The 16,191-nt window shown below is 47.4% G+C and overlaps 8 protein-coding genes and 1 non-coding gene across 9 annotated transcripts; 4 read left to right on the plus strand and 5 right to left on the minus strand.

The window, feature by feature from the left end:
* Positions 1-38: 38 nt before the first annotated feature.
* On the minus strand, positions 39-3,524 carry EDB93DRAFT_1295873 (OPT oligopeptide transporter protein-domain-containing protein; the record flags this gene model as incomplete). Its single annotated transcript, XM_041454615.1, has 22 exons — positions 39-274; positions 329-465; positions 518-785; positions 836-910; positions 962-1,013; positions 1,067-1,081; positions 1,137-1,201; positions 1,252-1,343; positions 1,396-1,493; positions 1,545-1,739; positions 1,788-1,940; positions 1,997-2,054; positions 2,101-2,132; positions 2,183-2,233; positions 2,290-2,452; positions 2,514-2,643; positions 2,704-2,729; positions 2,785-2,853; positions 2,904-2,998; positions 3,061-3,168; positions 3,226-3,248; positions 3,305-3,524. Coding segments are annotated over 22 exons (2,265 nt in total), but the record flags the coding sequence as incomplete, so codon positions are not given.
* Positions 3,525-5,552: 2,028 nt separating this feature from the next.
* Positions 5,553-6,514, minus strand: EDB93DRAFT_1100489 (ADP-ribosylation factor family-domain-containing protein; the record flags this gene model as incomplete). Its single annotated transcript, XM_041447014.1, has 8 exons — positions 5,553-5,558; positions 5,612-5,634; positions 5,694-5,772; positions 5,831-6,063; positions 6,122-6,187; positions 6,242-6,302; positions 6,357-6,415; positions 6,472-6,514. The coding sequence occupies 8 exons, from the start codon at positions 6,512-6,514 to the stop codon at positions 5,553-5,555; spliced, it is 570 nt and encodes a 189-aa protein (XP_041312015.1).
* EDB93DRAFT_657195 (N-myristoyl transferase) lies at positions 6,473-8,853 on the plus strand. The gene is made up of 9 exons (XM_041457016.1): positions 6,473-7,014; positions 7,070-7,100; positions 7,155-7,282; positions 7,335-7,426; positions 7,474-7,590; positions 7,639-7,809; positions 7,859-8,180; positions 8,240-8,515; positions 8,569-8,853. Exons 1-9 carry the CDS (start codon positions 6,625-6,627, stop codon positions 8,689-8,691), a joined length of 1,650 nt encoding a protein of 549 aa, XP_041312016.1. The 5' UTR covers positions 6,473-6,624; the 3' UTR covers positions 8,692-8,853.
* On the minus strand, positions 8,838-10,557 carry EDB93DRAFT_1246135 (UFD1-domain-containing protein; the record flags this gene model as incomplete). The annotated part of the gene is made up of 7 exons (XM_041452410.1): positions 8,838-9,146; positions 9,196-9,352; positions 9,404-9,853; positions 9,901-10,189; positions 10,246-10,376; positions 10,439-10,497; positions 10,549-10,557. 7 exons carry the CDS (start codon positions 10,555-10,557, stop codon positions 8,838-8,840), a joined length of 1,404 nt encoding a protein of 467 aa, XP_041312017.1.
* A 173-nt stretch (positions 10,558-10,730) lies between these two features.
* On the plus strand, positions 10,731-12,966 carry EDB93DRAFT_1295879 (T-complex protein 1; the record flags this gene model as incomplete). Its single annotated transcript, XM_041454616.1, is given in 10 exon segments — positions 10,731-10,799; positions 10,851-10,896; positions 10,949-11,001; positions 11,064-11,153; positions 11,204-11,455; positions 11,510-11,767; positions 11,817-11,974; positions 11,994-12,293; positions 12,347-12,581; positions 12,636-12,966. 10 exon segments carry the CDS (start codon positions 10,731-10,733, stop codon positions 12,762-12,764), a joined length of 1,590 nt encoding a protein of 529 aa, XP_041312018.1. The 3' UTR covers positions 12,765-12,966.
* A 34-nt stretch (positions 12,967-13,000) lies between these two features.
* EDB93DRAFT_t18 lies at positions 13,001-13,073 on the minus strand. Its single transcript has one exon. It is a non-coding gene; the product is annotated as a tRNA-Phe (tRNA).
* A 1-nt stretch (position 13,074) lies between these two features.
* EDB93DRAFT_1219506 (vacuolar ATP synthase subunit D) lies at positions 13,075-14,084 on the plus strand (the record flags this gene model as incomplete). Its single annotated transcript, XM_041451123.1, has 4 exons — positions 13,075-13,329; positions 13,385-13,577; positions 13,627-13,876; positions 13,928-14,084. The coding sequence occupies exons 1-4, from the start codon at positions 13,168-13,170 to the stop codon at positions 14,082-14,084; spliced, it is 762 nt and encodes a 253-aa protein (XP_041312019.1). The 5' UTR covers positions 13,075-13,167.
* Positions 14,085-14,275: 191 nt separating this feature from the next.
* Positions 14,276-15,162, minus strand: EDB93DRAFT_1325426 (ribosomal protein L24; the record flags this gene model as incomplete). Its single annotated transcript, XM_041455035.1, has 5 exons — positions 15,019-15,162; positions 14,753-14,865; positions 14,488-14,699; positions 14,360-14,435; positions 14,276-14,284 (listed from the first exon to the last, which is right to left on the minus strand). Exons 1-5 carry the CDS (start codon positions 15,032-15,034, stop codon positions 14,276-14,278), a joined length of 426 nt encoding a protein of 141 aa, XP_041312020.1. The 5' UTR covers positions 15,035-15,162.
* Position 15,163: 1 nt separating this feature from the next.
* EDB93DRAFT_1120683 (FRG1-like family-domain-containing protein) lies at positions 15,164-16,184 on the plus strand. The gene is made up of 3 exons (XM_041448503.1): positions 15,164-15,877; positions 15,929-15,989; positions 16,047-16,184. Exons 1-3 carry the CDS (start codon positions 15,192-15,194, stop codon positions 16,164-16,166), a joined length of 867 nt encoding a protein of 288 aa, XP_041312021.1. The 5' UTR covers positions 15,164-15,191; the 3' UTR covers positions 16,167-16,184.
* The last annotated feature ends 7 nt before the right edge of the window (positions 16,185-16,191 follow it).

The following is a 16,191-nucleotide window of genomic DNA, read 5'->3' on the forward strand; positions in this document are numbered from 1 at the left end:
GCGCACCCAGAGGTGCTTTAGCGACACTGGGAATCCAATAGATGAGACCGTCCTCTCCTTCACGGAGTGTAGCCCTCGAAAGGACAGAAATTATATTCTTTGACTGCAAAGGAACATCAACCTGACGTGATAGACTAAGTGATATACAAGCAACGGTCGTAGTTTGCTCCTTGATTTGCACCCCACCAATCCGGGAAAAGGTGTAGTGGTCCAGCGGCCCCTTGGACCGCAAAGGAGAGAATGAATACCATGACCTGCGTTCCACCATCGAGAGCTGTTATACAGAGTATGAAATCGACATTCAAAACCAGACAGCCACGAAACTTACCTGCACCGACCAAATAGTTGTATTTCACGAACCAACGCGGATACCTAGTACGGAGCCACCACTGACACAAGAACGATACTATGTAATACGACACAACCGAAGAGTTGATTCCGGCGGAGAGCGCTCCAACGTAGTAACTGCTTTAATATTGGGTTTTGAATATCAGACATTGATGGGTTCAGAGCGTACCAAATGATAGGGATGTAATAGTAATCCATGCGTAGTCTCGGCCAGTAACGGTGTACAATCCAGAAAGGAAGAGGCGCCACCAAGCCGATAAGATAGGACAAGGGAACCCATTGGTATCTTTGACCAGATGAAAAGAGCTCGCGAGCAAGGCCACCCCACGCGATGGCTTGCGAGTTGTATGATTGAGGTTGCTGGCCAGACCAGATGTTTGTTCCTTGTACAGACAATAGGATTTCACGTTCATTGTCGATGACAGAATTCATTATAACTAAAATGAAGTCAAATGTGGAGAATGGATAGGCAAGACGGCTCTCTAACCATAGTTGAGAACAGCACCGAGTAAGGTGCCGATGATCTGAGCTGTGAATGCAGCTCGGGGAGGCAGTTTGGCGTCTGAGTGTCTGTCAGTGAGAAGTGCCTCCCCGACAAAGAATGTATACAAACATTGAGCAATCTTCAGATCACGCAGTAGCAGCAAAGCTTGAGACACAGTATTCTGGACGATAACCCGGATCAAATGCTAATCAAGGCGATCATAGGGATACGGACATAGCTGTAAAGGACCTGCCAATGATAACATTAGTAGTGGTCAAAAATCGGAAAGTACGTCAATACGAACAAAGAACATGTTCGCCATAGGTCTTCCGTGGTGCAGGTAGCCAGCAATCATCTGAACCAGGGTTTCTTCGCTGATAGATCAGCTTAGGGTAGCTATTGTGATAAATAATACGTACGGATGGAAAGACTGAGGCCAGTAATGGCACATAACGCGCCGAAGAACAAGATAGATACGGCGGCCAAGAGGACTGCGATGACAAAGCCCCACCTCAAAAGACTCAATAAATTTTCGTCGGATAGAGGATGAGATCGTTTCTCACCAGGGAAGCGTAGAATTTGTCCTGTAGATAACGACCAGTCCAACAATGAAGGTGAGAACAAACGTCAGGAGGTACCAGCTATTCGGGGCATCTGGATACTGTATGACAATGTGTTGCTAGTAAGGTCTCCATCTGATGTCAGGACTAACCTTCAGCATCTCCCGGTGGTGCGGGTCGAGGTCCTCAGTGTTGGCGGGGACTTCCCTCTTTCCACTATGCTCCCAAAACTTCCAATTGAAAGTAGCACGCCAATTTTTCAGTGTATCCATATTTATCCAAACCCAGGCTGCACGAAGGTCATCTTTATTCCACAGGAGTAGGTGAGTGAACGTCGCAGCCAATCCCTGGGTAGAATATGAGCAAAACACCATCAGTGGCGATTCTTGGCATACGAGGTTCATTGACAGAAGGTTGATGATCCAGGTGCCGGCGTAGAATGGCAGTCCCTGTTCCGCTACTAAGGCTGGATCCACCTCATAGTTGGAGTTCATAATCAAAGTCTGGTTGTAGACGGTCCCGTTCTCGTAAAAGAGGAGCTGCGCCAACTGATCGATGCAGTGTTAGCCTGAACATCAGAGCGCGCCATAAGGATGTTACGTACGAATGGGAAGTTCTGAGATTCCCAAATGTTGTTGTAGAATACGGTGACGAAGACGAACCTTCACCTCCCTTAGTTATATTTTGCGACGTGACTAAATCACGTACATGCAGATAATATAACCAATGAAGCTGGAGAGCTAGGATGCGTGTTATCGGAAACGTCACGCATACAGGATTGCCAACCAACCTGAGCCCTCAGTGGAATAGCCATCGGGTTACCAGCATTACTCGAGATGTACTAAACCGAAGTTGAATCCCAAATATTAACATATGTATCTGGACAGAAAGCTGTACCTGCCAGTCGAAGCACAGGGAAAATAGACCGAGGCCCTCGTTGCCATTGGAACCACCAAACACGCGAGAGACAGTAGCATTATCAGGAGCGGCAAGGCAGAAGATTGAGAAACCGGTGAGCAGTGGGAATATCCATTCAGGAAAAAGCTCCCATAAAAAGATTCTGAGTTCGAGATGATTAGAAATTAAAGATTAAATCGTGATTTATCAATTAAGAAACACACCCAGCAAAGACGAAATAGAAGACCTTGAGCTTTCGACGTGCTTCGATGCCATCGCGATAGAATGCGTCGAGCATGGATAGCAACGGGAGAACGCCAGGGTACAGCATCTTCGACGGATAGAGAAGGACCCCTGAGTCACAGTGTCATGAGTTGGTATTCCAAGTATAGCTACCGTTGGATGCAAAAATACCTCGCATTAGACCACCGATCCCATAGCTGTGGTTTGCGACTTCAGCGATATGTGGACAAGTAGTACGCCGGTGCAACGCACCCGAGCAATTGAGAAGAGAACAACAAAAAGATTGATGAGCCGGGGTTCGGCGTGATGTTATAATACAAGCTGATCATTCGTCAGTCACCACCGACAGAGGAATTGGATTGCGAGCCTACCGTTGAACAGCGAGAACTTCGGTACCCAACGCAGAGTTCGCGGCTGCACTGGCCATAATGATAATGAACGCATTCTCCTTCTTATTGAAGGGTCCCTGATATTCATAAATACGCTTGAACTTCAATGTCAGGGGCTACGAGGAAGACTCGGGCGCACTGGATTCAAGTATCGGAGCAGTCCGTATCGGGGGATGAATGTTTCCATCGCAAGGCCAATCACATAAGATATGATGCCGAGGAACATCAGAGATACAAGGACAGTTTGCTGGAGTGTCCACCCGAATGAGACCTCCGACCTAATATTTGATCAAGACACTCTCACAGGTTTGAAGTAATAAATTTGAGCTATGAAGCGGTGCAAGTGAACAAGAGCCTCTACTGAGTGATTTCGACTGCTTTACCCAGGGATCCACCGAAGGCGGAAAGTCCAAGGCCGATGAAGAAAGCCCGGAAGGTCCAGGGATTCAGACTAGGGTCGTCGTCCACAGAAATGACGTGAGATGCAATTTCTCTCTCGCTCCGGAGCACGACATTCTCGTCTGTTTCGGCTTCTCGGGTGGAGGTCTCGATATCCCCCTTTATGTAGTAGGATTTTTTGTCGGTGGCACCAAGTGTCTCTTCTACCGTTTCAGTGGCCATGGCTGACAAGAGAGGATACGAAATACCGAAGAAGATCAAGGTAACATCTGATCCTTAAATACATGATGAGAAAACGTAGCAGGCGACAGGCCAGCGAGAAACTGCAAAAGCCATGTGGCAGAAAGTTCAGTCTATCATGATCATCCGAGTTACTGTGATGTGCCACATATATTCTGTGCAAAAGACACGGAGTTTCAGGGAGTTTCTCAGCCAAAAGGATTAAGAAGTGGCTAGGACCTACGCTAGCTTGTCATGATCTGAATTTAGTCGACCTGCCACGTCGACGTCGACGAAATCGCGTCCTCAAGGCTTCAACTTGAAATTCCAGACCTCATCAGCCAGCTAGTGCGGGATTCCTACACTGCACGCGCCTGCAACTAATCAGCCTAATCATGGACGTTTGGATGCTATCCCCTCTGAGCCGTTGTCAAATTGTGGACCATCCTAAGTTAGTCTCCCCTAGCCAGACCATTCGAAGAAATGTAATAGTTGTTCATTGGAGACTGTGAAGTCAGTTGCCCGGATCTCGCGCCTTCATTGGATATGCAATTATCATCGCAGGGGTTGCGATGCAGACATCGTCGTTCAAGTTTCCACAGGAAAAATGATGCTATCATGTGCATGGAGAAGAATGAATCTGCCTGTTTTTTCTCGTCATCGCTAGTGAGTAGCAGTCATCATCACCAACAACCCGAAGTACCGCAATGATAGGCTAAAAATTGTGAGTGATGTGACGGCAGTTCAAACGTTCAAGCTTCTGAGACTAGTATGGGTGCTTACGTGATATCCGGCCAACTACAGTACACTTGCTCATGCATAACGTCGGGACCCCTCCGAGGCTATGCATTATCACCACTTATAACTAGAGAGAGAAGTAGTACAAACTAGCACTCATTGACCGAGTCACATCAGCGAGAGGCAACACCATGGACACACCCGCTCCACACAGCTTTCACTTCGACCATATGATACTGTGCTATTTCACTGACATTGCAACACTAGACGAGTACCCGGCCCTCTGCAACCTTCATTACATTTAACTTTCACTAAACCTTCGATACTGTATATCACCGCCACCCTCCATGATCGCAAGTCAGACACGAGTTTCGAGCAGCTCTTTGATCGTTGTTATCGTCTCAGAGTCCGTGTTGAGAATTCTGATTGTCCTGAGGGCCAGCAGCTTCTCTACCTTTTGTGATTAGAAAAGCAGAAAACTGCTCCATAAGTATCGAGTAGATTTCTGGCTCGAGGAGTGACTTACCCCATAAGATGGATGGCAAGTGAGAATTTTGACGCCGATCGTGTGTCAAGGAACTCAGCTGCTCTTTTCGCTCATGACACCTACTAGTACGCCCGGCATGACTTTGAGAGAATTGCCGTTAGGCATGGTCTCCGTTTGTATGAACATGGAACGACCTGGGCGTCGACGCACATCAATCATTCACTATGCCAGATTTTTTGGGCATGGGAAGCAGTTGCGAAAGTAGGTTCTCAATGTACTACTGCGAGCGTCAGTGTTTTAAAAGAAACTGGCCTCATCCAAGACTGAAGAGCATACTCGATTGCACGATATGAGACAGAGCGCGCTCTGAGTCTGGACAGAGTGTTCGGAGGTAAATCTAGTGGGGAACATAGGTGACTGTGACTTGCTCGCTTATTCACCTCGACAACATTCAAGGCTTCAACGTCAAACGATACCCCGTCATCGCCATTTGAATGCCACTGATGTGGATGTCGCACAACTCAGTACTGCCAATTTCACTGCTCAGCTTAAATATAATGAAAGCTAATGACGGACCAATATCGTTTGAACGACAAGCAAGTTGCTCTCATCCAGAAGACATGCTGATCAATCCTCAAATATTTACTGAACATGTTCAAGTCTGCTGAGCTAGTTAACTCCAGGGGTATGAAGCGTGAAGAATAGCATATGACGGTCCACATCGACAACAAAAAAGAAGGATAAGTGAAGATCTAACAAACCCCCTCAATCCCAACCGAGGCATAGGATCATATCTGGAAAGGTTATATCAGTCAAAATTAGATACATGAATGGGAGTAGGACATACGTATTGTGAGAGCCATAGGAAACCTGAGCGAATACGTCAATCAATCATTTACACACCAACTGTAACACATTAGGCTACTCACCTTCGCCGTACCCTTGTCGCTGGACAACTGAACACATGAATATCTCGATGGGTCGGATGTCGTTCAATGGGACCTTGCCCTACAACCACGCCACGCTTTATCAGTAACTCTCCATGTCAATCAAATACAAAACCCACCTTTCCAGTTGTTTGGTACAGCCCGAGGTGATGCCTCAATTCCTCCTCGCTGACTGCACCAGGAGCATCAATCTTGTTGCCAAGAACTAGGAACGGAACCTTGGCCAGCTCCTCGATAGAAAGCAAGGCGTCAAGCTCAGCCTTTGATTCAGCGAAACGCTCGAAGTCTGCAGAGTCGACCAAGAACACGATTCCGTCGACCTCAGGGAAGTAGTCACGCCAGAGCCGACGGGCTGAAACGCAAGTCAATGTTCGGCAAACAGCCGAGGTCGCGAAATAGAGTATACTGACCTTGCTGATGTCCGCCAAGATCGTATGTAGTGAATTTCACGTTTCCGATTGCCAGTTCCTCAGAGGCTGCAGGTGCATAGCATTAAGGAAGGAAGAGCACTAAAAATGCAGACGACGTACTAGGGTGAAGGGTGGGTTGAAGGGTGGCCAGTCTGTCGTTTTTCAGCATGTGCAGAAGCGTCTGCGAAATACGTCAATAGGCCTGTAAGGTTTTCACAAGTTACGCGACGCTCACCGTCTTGCCAGCATTGTCCAGACCAAGGAAGAGAATTTTGGCGTTCTTGTGCATCAGCCCTAGAACGAAGTTGAAAACGGTGAATAAAACATAAAGTTAGGCCGTAAAAACTGACCAAGCTGAGCAAGAATGTCCCAGAACCAATTTACGATGAACATGGTGACTGTTGAGCAACAAGAGTGGATAACCGAAAGTGCCGCTCAATTTGGCACGTAGAGTCTTGCGTGTCCTGTGACAACATTCTGTGACACCACACTGCTCCAATCCAATGTCTTCATCCTCTCAAAAGGCGCAGATACAAGAGATAATTGACACCACCCAAGGATCTGATCCTGAGGATAGATGTTCCACCCCGGAACCTGAGGTTAATCATGAACAGGATGGTGCTATTACACCTCAAGCTTCATCATCCAAGCCAAAGAAGAAGAAAAAGTCCAAGGCCGCAAAGGTTCTCAATGCAATGCGTGGCAAGAACGAAATACCACAAGAGCTCATCAGTCACGTCGTGGATCGTGTTGCTGTTGAGCACGGGCCGAATGCCCCAGCTGCCAATGAAGATAATGTTAGGCAAGCATTGGAGCAGATGAAGATCATGGATGTTATCAAAGGCAAATCGGGCATCGCTGGACGGGGGGAAAAAGCTATGGGAGAGCATAAGGTATGTACAACAACTCATGTATAAATGTAAACTATGGACTCAAGGCTCCACATAGTTTTGGGCCACTCAGCCAGTCCCGCAGCTTGGTATGCGTTGTATTGTACATTTCAATTTTAGAGTGTGCTAAGCGGTGACTCTAGGTGATGAGACTTCGCCTGATGAAGGTTTCATCGAACCAAATAAATCTCGAGAAGAAGTGCGACAAGACCCATACCCTCTGCCGAAAGATTTCGAATGGGCCATATTAGACATTAATGACTCTAAGCAAGTATGCGGATCAATTGTGTCATGTCTAGTCTTTATGACTTTCAATTCTACAGATCAAAGAAGTTTACGATCTATTGTCTCTCAATTACGTCGAAGATGATGAAGCCGCATTCCGTTTCCAGTACAGCGCCGAGTTTCTTGAGTGGTAAGCTTTTTGGTGCATAGTAGGACGTGCACCTGACGAACATCTAGGGCTCTAAAGCCCCCGGGCTACCTCAAAGACTGGCATATTGGCGTGCGTGTGTCTTCGAACAAGAAGCTAGTGGCTTTCATCTCTGGCGTGCCAGTTACATTACGTGTGCGCGGAAAGTAAGACATCCTTATCGTGATGATTTCCAGGAATTTAAACCCACACAGCGTTTTTCAAGCATGCGAAATCAATTATCTGTGTGTGCACAAGAAGCTACGCTCAAAACGCTTGGCCCCAGTGCTCATCAAGGAGGTCACACGACAAGTAAATTTAACAGGTGTCTTCCAGGCCATCTATACTGCTGGTGTCGTTCTTCCGACTCCTGTTTCCACTTGCCGGTATGTCACCTCTCTGTATAGTTAGCGGAAGTGCTCAAGAATCTACTAGTTACTTCCACCGCTCACTGAATATCCCGAAACTTGTCGATGTCAAGTTTACGTATGTTCCCAGGAGCATGACGCTTGCTCGAATGATTCGCGTCTACAAGATGGTGGCTAAGCCTCAACTGAGCGGCCTTCGTGAGATGGAGGAAAGAGATGTCTCAGATGTTGCTGATCTCTTCGCGCGATATATGCAGAGATTCAGCATGGGGCCAGTCCTGACACTTGACGAGATTCGCCATCAGTTTTTGAGTGGGAGAGGCCGTATGGACGAACCATCAGAGCATTATCGGAGACCAGGCCAAGTGGTGTGGACCTATGTTGTTGAGGTCAATCTCTTATTCATGCTTCCCCGTTACTATTCTAATACTCACTATGCACACTATAGGAAGCACACACCGGCCGAATTACCGACTTCTTTTCGTTCTATTCTCTTCCCTCGACCATTATAGATCATCCGAAATATGGACTCTTGGAGGCTGCCTACTTGTTTTATTATGCATCTGACGCAGCTTTTGTTGAAGACTCGGAAGCGAACAACATCCTCAAGAAACGATTAGAAGCTCTTATGGGAGATGCACTGATCATCGCGAACCAGGCCAAATTTGACGTCTTCAATGCCCTTACACTCATGGACAACTGTAGCTTTTTGGAGAGTTTAAAGGTGTGTATCTTATTTATAAAGGGGGCGTGGTCAGTCCTTATGTTTTGTGGTAGTTCGGCGCCGGGGACGGTCTCCTTAATTTTTACTTGTACAATTGGAGAACAGCACCTCTGGCAGGTGTTTCAGCCGTTGACGGTGTAGAACCAGGAAAGGGTGTCGGGATTGTCATGTTGTAACATCAATATCAATATCACCAGACCGACGATCTGCTCACTTTACGAATTATACATCCATCATTCAAGTATCTACGTACAGCGTCATCGCACACAAACCATCGTCTTCTCCACCATGTTGAACTAACTATCTTACAACTGCCATCAATTCAATCACTGTCAATGTCAATCATGACCTCGTCATCATCCACACCCCAATCTGGCGTCGGACTGCGTCGCTTCGGTTGTGCTGTAGTTTGTCGGGGAAGCGGTCTACCTCCAGCACTACCAAGATCACGCCCACGGAAGCTTGGTGGAACGTGGGTGGACCGAGAGGAGCCCAGCGTATTACCAGTACCCCAAACCTTCTCGCTCGGTTGCGACTTTGCAGATGATTTCTCCTTTTCCTTTCCTTTTGCACCTGGGGGTGATGTGAGTGGCCGGCCCGTGAGGGTATTTCCCGAACCCGAGAAAGAGGGCTGAAGAAATTGTGAGATCCATTTGAGGGTAAACTATATTCAAACTTACAACTGGAGGGGGAGAGCTAGGAGATGAAGGAGCCTTGGGTTCCGGTGGGGTGTATGAAACCACATTAAAGCCAAAAAACAGTTTCCCGAATGGAAGATTGAGTGCAGCGGGAACCTTGACCTCTGCTTCAACAGAGCTGTTGATAATCTTCTGTTGGCTGTTGAGATCGTTAGCATGCCCAGACATAACCAGATTGCTTGAAACCCACTCAGTCCTGATGATCTTGCTATCTCCCCCTACTGCTTCGACTCCCCGATGACTGATACCCTTGCCTTTCGTCCTTCGACCAGCGAGAGTTTCTCCCTTGCCCTTGAAACTCTCCCAATGATCTCCACCTTTGCTTACAGCCGTTCCACCAGGAGCAACAAAGCCACCACCTAAAGATGAAGACGGTCGCGAGGAACCGGGACTTGATGAATTGAGGTCGATCTTCAATTTGGATGCCATAGTGGAAGGCGGGGCAGGTTTCGGACGCTCAGGCTCTACGTAACCAACCGGGGGAGCAAAATCGACCTCTAGGTCAGTGTCTAACACGTTTATGCCACCTCCACCAGGAGTCGCCTCCATCACAAGAAAACCGAAGATTATTGAGTTGTAATATATTTCAATTATATCACCTTGAGTGAGCGCAGTGAAATTTCGTAGAGCTTGTTCGAGCCTGATGTATGTTAGCTGAGCCAGTGATACCAAAATACGTGGACATACACGGCTTTTGGATCTGATATTTCAAGGAAATGCGTAGATTGTGCCTGTAGCTTGACGAACTTGCCCTTGGGAAGTTCAGCACCAGTTATGCGAATTGGGTCGCCTTCATTGAGACGCAAAGTCTTCATCATCCAGTAAGGGAGATGGACGATTCCCTCTTCAGCGATAAATTCAAGTACACCTGCATGTGTGGATGCGGCCGGATTGGTCGCATTTGTGAGCTGAAACATCCAAGGACCCTCGAGATCGAGGTGAGTCAAGTGTGCGAGAGCTGACGGAGGCATGATAACTGCAATAAAATCGTTACTACACGAGTTCAATGTACGATGAGATCCGATTACGAACTCTTTCCTCCATAGGAGAGATTCTCTCGCTCCCGGCCAGGAAGCATCGCTACACTGTAGGCCTTCAAGTACACGTTATACGAACGAGGGTTTGGCCTGTTGGCTCGAGAGACCATAGGAACTCCAAATCCTCTGGCGAGATATAGATGCTGGTCAGGTTTCCTGACCCAGGAAGCCAAAGAAAGGTAACGTACTGGGCGAACTGAGCAAAAAGACCCCCTGGGCCACCTGCCATACCATCCTGATCGTCAAACTATAAGAAATGATCAGTTGCTTTAGCATTTCTGTTGTTAGATGCACCCACAAAGTTCATCTGAAAACGAGATCGTGAAGTGAGAGAGTAACTAGAGTCATTGTTTGGTCGACGAGTCGAGCGTACGCATACCCAGCGGCAAACCCCGTGACCGCTAATTTAGTTACTCTGGTTTTATCTAGTACGCGCATCATCTGCTGCTTAAAATCTACTGAGCCTCCAACGAAATCAAAATGGCATCAAAGATTGCACCAGCATCTCAAGCAGCTCGTACGGGCTCAAATGCTGCGTTCAATGACAAGGTACTAATCATTCATGCTCACGATGATACGATGGAATGAACGTGTCCATAGGTCAAGCCAATGGAGCTTCGGATGTCAAACTTGGTCGCTGCCAAAGGTAAGTGGAGAGTTTAAGTTGCGATAGTTTCACATTGTTGACTTTCTCATAGCGATCAGCGATGCTGTTCGAACATCTCTCGGTCCGAGGGGGATGGACAAAATGGTATGGCTTGACGTTTCTTCGTTGATGGTGAAGGGATGTCATATCGCGATCCATTTGGGCAGATTCAAACCTCGAAGGGCGAGGTTATCATCACTAACGACGGAGCAACAATTCTACGGAGTATTCAAGCTCTACATCCTGCCGCCAAGATGGTGCGCGTTGAGTCGTGATGCTTGCTGATCATCTACTTACGTCATTTCAGCTGGTCGACCTCTCAGCTGCTCAAGATGTGGAAGCAGGTGACGGAACAACATCAGTCGTTGTTCTAGCAGGTAGTCTTCTCGGGGCTGCGGAAAAGATGCTACAGAAAGGCATACATCCAACCATCATTGCAGAATCGTTTTTGAAAGCATCGGTCAAAGCAGTCGAGTATCTCACTGAGATATCGACACCAATCGATCTCAGCGATAAGACCAGTCTGCTCCGAGCAGCAAGCACGTCCCTGAACTCAAAGGTGCCGAGGATTTTTGAACTTATCAAGGTCGCGCTTTGCTCACGCACCCTTCAGATCGTCTCTCAATACTCATCGACACTTGCCCCAATCGCAGTGGCTGCTGTCACGCGTCTGGTTACGCCTCAATCGTCCACTGTGGACCTTCGTGACATTAGGGTTGTGAAGAAAGTCGGCGGCACCATCGAAGACACTGAACTTGTAGATGGTGTTGTCCTCAACCAAAATGTTATTGTCTCAGCTGGCGGTCCTACTCGCATGGAAAAGGCCAAGATTGCCATTATCCAGTTCCAGCTCAGTGCTCCCAAACCTGACGTATGTGCCTTTCACTGCTTTCGTCTCAGTTCTCATAGCATCTCATTAGATGGATAACACTGTCGTGATCAATGATTACCGGCAAATGGACAAGGTTATCAAAGAGGGTCGTCAGTACCTGCTTAACATCTGCAAAAAGATCAAGAAGGCAAATTGCAATGTTTTGCTGATCCAAAAGTCCATCCTCCGTGACGCAGTCGACGATACGTCCCTCAGCTTCCTTAAGCGTCTTAACATTCCTTGCAGTCAAGGATGTTGAGCGCGACGAGATCGAATTTCTTTCCAAAAGTCTCGGTTGCAAACCTATTGCCGACATCGAAGCCTTTACAGAAGACAAGCTTGGCTACGCAGATCTAGTCGAAGAGACTTCAAATGCTGGTATCAAGGTCGTCAAGATCACTGGCGTCAAGAACCGTGGGCGTACAGTCAGTATTCTGGCTACAGGTGGCAACAACCTTGTCGTGGAGGAATGTGAACGCAGTCTACACGATGCCCTTTGTGTTGTCCGGTGTCTCGTAAAGAAACGGTGAGATTCAACTGTCCCATTTCTATCGGTCAAGGTTCTGATCTGATAAATAGGGCGCTTATCGGCGGTGGTGGTGCACCTGAAATCCACGTCTCCCGGCTGTTGTCTCAATATGCACAGTCACTCAAGGGCATGGAAGCCTACTGCTTTCAGGCATACGCAGATGCGTTGGAAGTTATACCGACGACGCTTGCGGAGAATGCTGGACTTCACCCGATTGCCATTGTCACGGAATTACGCAACCGACATGCTCTAGGTGACCGGAATGCTGGTATCAACGTTCGCACAGTAAGTGGTTTCAGCCTTGCAGTCACTTCGATTATTTGACGATATACACCTTAGGGCCTGATATCGAATATTCTTGAGGAGGATGTTGTTCAACCTCTTCTCGTCTCCACAAGCGCGATTGAGCTCTCGACAGAAACTGTGTGCTTACTCTTGAAGATTGATGACTATGTACAAGCAAGATAATGAGACGTTCTGACATTCTAATAGACATCGTTGGCTGTCTTCAGTATATCAATGAACTCGGCAAAATAGCACACCTCGCACCTTCGTTCATAGACGTACGCTTCGTAAAGATATGACCGCGGTTGCGACAGTGCTAAATTACTGTAATGTGTAAATTCGTTATGAATTGAAAACGCCAGAAATAAATAAAATCACTGGAGATTGTCTCCTTACTGAGAAATGGGGCGCAAAAATAATGCCAGGACCGTGGATTGAACACGGGACCTCCAGAACTTCAGTCTGTTGCTCTCCCAGCTGAGCTATCCCGGCTTGTGGACTCCTCGCGGTTTATGGCGTATTAATCGACCTAAAAAGGACGTACTGCGCGTTGTCCTTCTAACTTACCTTCAGTATCCCCACAACAATGTCTGGAGCAGGCCCTAGGGAGAATGTCTTCGCCACGCGTATGGCCTTGACAAACACAAAACTCCGTTTAAAGGGAGCTGAAACCGGGCATTCGTTGTTGGCAAAAAAGCGTGATGCCCTGACCACGCGATTTCGCGCAATACTGAGAAAGGTGGATGAGGTGTGTTACGCTACTTCATGCTTACTTGTTCAAGTTGCTGATGATTAAATGTTAGGCGAAGCGCAAGATGGGTAGAGTGATGCAGTTGGCGTCGTTCTCGATGGCAGAGGTCACGTATACTACAGGAGATATTTCCTATATCGTGCAGGAGCAAGCGAAACTTGCCACTTTCCGTGTCAAAGCGAAGCAAGAGAACGTTTCTGGTGTCCTCCTCCCAGGATTTGATGTCGATCGCGTACCTGGATCTGGTAGTTGCTTTGGAACTTCTATGCAATTTTATTCTAATGTCCGTATCAGACTTCAATCTGACAGGTCTTGGTCGGGGAGGTCAACAGGTTCTACGAGCGAAGGAAGTGTACGCTAAAGCTCTCGAAACGCTGGTGGAACTTGCGTCGCTACAAACGGCGTTTACCATCTTGGATGAAGTTATTCGTGCTACAAACCGGCGAGTGAATGCCATTGAACATGTAATCATTCCACGGTTGGACAACACCATCAAATATATCATGAGTGAGCTAGACGAAATGGATCGCGAGGAGTTCTTTAGGTGAGCGTATTGAGTCTTCTGGTCAAGCTTAGATGCCAATGATGCTTGTAGACTCAAGAAAGTCCAAGGCAAGAAGAAGAGAGACGCTGGGAAGGCAGAACAGGAAAAGCAAGCTATAACTGACAAGGAGGAATCGTTGAAACAGCTGGACGAACAAGAACCAACAGTGGACTTGCTGAGTACGAAGGACGAGGATGTCATTTTCTGATCGATAGTCAGTAGCGCATTGTACTACTTTTGTTCTATGCCAGCTGCAAAGGTAACTCGGATCAATCTGTACATTATGGCCCAAGGCAGCTGTCTCAGAATATAGCATGAGGGTCATGGTGCATATCATGTGCGATAGTGCGCATAGATACATGGTGGTTTTGTGAATGCAACAAGGGAAGCTGAGGACAATCAATACGCCTAACAGGAAATTACTGGAAAATGGGACAAATCAGTTTTTATGGTCACTTGTTAAATCTAATGGTGATCACTTACGTCCACGATCTCAACATCCTCGGTGGCGGCGGGTTGTGCAATCTTTGATCTGTCTTTGCGGTCAAGAATTGCCCGACTGGTGAAAGAGCGTTAGAACGATGGACATGGAGAAAACGTAGATTTCCCACCGATCCTTGTCAAGCTTAATGGTGGTGATCACAACTTTGCTGGGGTGGATACCGATGGGAGAAGTAGCACCGTTGGATTTGTCGCGTTGCACACGGTCAACATGAATAACCCATTTCTTGCGGTACACCTGTGTGACCTTTCCTTCCCGACCCTTGTATTTCCCCCGCAAAATCCGTACTTCGTCATCCTTGCGGATCGGTAGTGACCGTGTCTAGTGAGTAGTATAAACACCCCGCGCCTCGTTTCTCAACAGATCCCACGTACGTTGTATTTCGCCCGAAGTTCTTTGGATAGGGATGACGACATAATCTTGCGACGGACTGAGGAGGGTGCACTGAAATGGGCCTTGCGGTTCTTGCGCCGCGAAGAGGAGACGTCTGTTGTGTAGGCTCCTTCGTCAGTAATTTATTCGCCAAACAGATCTCATCCAAGTTTCAGAGTCTCCATCCAACTTTTCCTGGTCATGAAATGTGACTCCGAAGTGATAGACAGACAGAATGGATACCAGCGAGTACAAAGATAGCACTGACCAGGGTTGTACTTCATCTTGATCTTGAGGAGGACGTCGATAACGGTGTCGGGCAGTTCAATTTGGGTGTATGGAACGAATTGTTTGGTTCAAAGTTTGAACGTCGGCTTTTGCCGGATATATCACGGCACGATCTAGGTTCTTTACCTGCACACATTTCGCCGCGTGTAGTCGATGGAGAAAATTCGGTCCTCGCAACTGAAATTTAAAGGGGACAAAATAAAGAAGAAGCGCAAGAGAGAACACTACGATGAAGGCTCAGCCAGCAAACGTGTAGGCGAAGATGAGGACCCGGAAACCTGGGTTCTACCGGAGAATGCAACAGAAATTCGCGGGCCTACTTTCATCATACACCCTTCGGATCCTTCGCCCATATCAGTGAATTTTGATTCTACAAGAAACAAGATTATATTGTCACCTTTGGACAAGGACTCGACATCTGATGCCCCACCATTACTCGATCGCATACCTACAGAAGTAGCTCAGGTCTGGGTTACAACGCGCGTCGCGGGATCTGCCACTATCAACCTTCGGACGGGCACCGGCGAAGGCAAGTTCCTGTCTTGTGACAAGCACGGTATCGTCAGTGCTTTCAGGGAAGCGCGAGGGCCCGAGGAGGAGTGGACACCTGTTCTTTTACCCGATGGCATGGTAGCTTTCATGAACGTGTATGAAAGTTATCTTAGTATCGACGAGGTCGCGGGAGGTTCACTCCAGCTGCGAGGTGACAGCGAAGAAGTCGGGTTTCATGAGCGGTTTTGGTTAAAGATCCAGAACAAGTATAAGAAGGAGGCCCATGAAGAGAAAAAGAAGAGGGAAGCTGGCTCAGAGTTGACAGTCATAGACGAAGCTTCCACTAAGTACGTTTCTCTTAAGATGAACTTTGAATTGTGATCTGAAAGGTCCTAAAGCCATATGCACCAAGCCTGGGGAGCTGGACGGTCAGTGGTGTCGAAAGAGGATAAGAGAGAGGTGAGTTGACATTCATATTTTATTTTATTATCAGTAACATTATGAATAATGCCTCAGCTCAAGCGGGCACGCAAGGAAGGTCGCTTGGCAGAAGCATTGCTCGACCGACGAGCGAAGTTAAAGAGGCATGTTCTAATCCACTCTGAATCCATCTCTCATCTGATTTTACCACAGTGATCGATTTTGTTGAGACCTGGTGCCA

The sequence above is a fragment of the Suillus bovinus genome (assembly GCF_016758785.1).
Source record: "Suillus bovinus strain UH-Sbo-P2 chromosome Unknown EDB93scaffold_5, whole genome shotgun sequence".
NCBI lineage: Eukaryota > Fungi > Basidiomycota > Agaricomycetes > Boletales > Suillaceae > Suillus > Suillus bovinus.

Bases quoted from the DNA above. Each gene is read 5' to 3' on its own strand.
- EDB93DRAFT_657195 (XM_041457016.1), top strand. From the start codon at position 6,625: ATGTCTTCATCCTCTCAAAAGGCGCAGATACAAGAGATAATTGACACC. The intron at 8,181-8,239 runs GTCAATCTCTTA...TGCACACTATAG, and splicing joins TGTGGACCTATGTTGTTGAG to GAAGCACACACCGGCCGAAT. The intron at 8,516-8,568 runs GTGTGTATCTTA...GTTTTGTGGTAG, and splicing joins GCTTTTTGGAGAGTTTAAAG to TTCGGCGCCGGGGACGGTCT.
- EDB93DRAFT_1120683 (XM_041448503.1), top strand. From the start codon at position 15,192: ATGGAGAAAATTCGGTCCTCGCAACTGAAATTTAAAGGGGACAAAATA. The intron at 15,878-15,928 runs GTACGTTTCTCT...AAGGTCCTAAAG, and splicing joins ATAGACGAAGCTTCCACTAA to CCATATGCACCAAGCCTGGG. The intron at 15,990-16,046 runs GTGAGTTGACAT...ATAATGCCTCAG, and splicing joins CGAAAGAGGATAAGAGAGAG to CTCAAGCGGGCACGCAAGGA.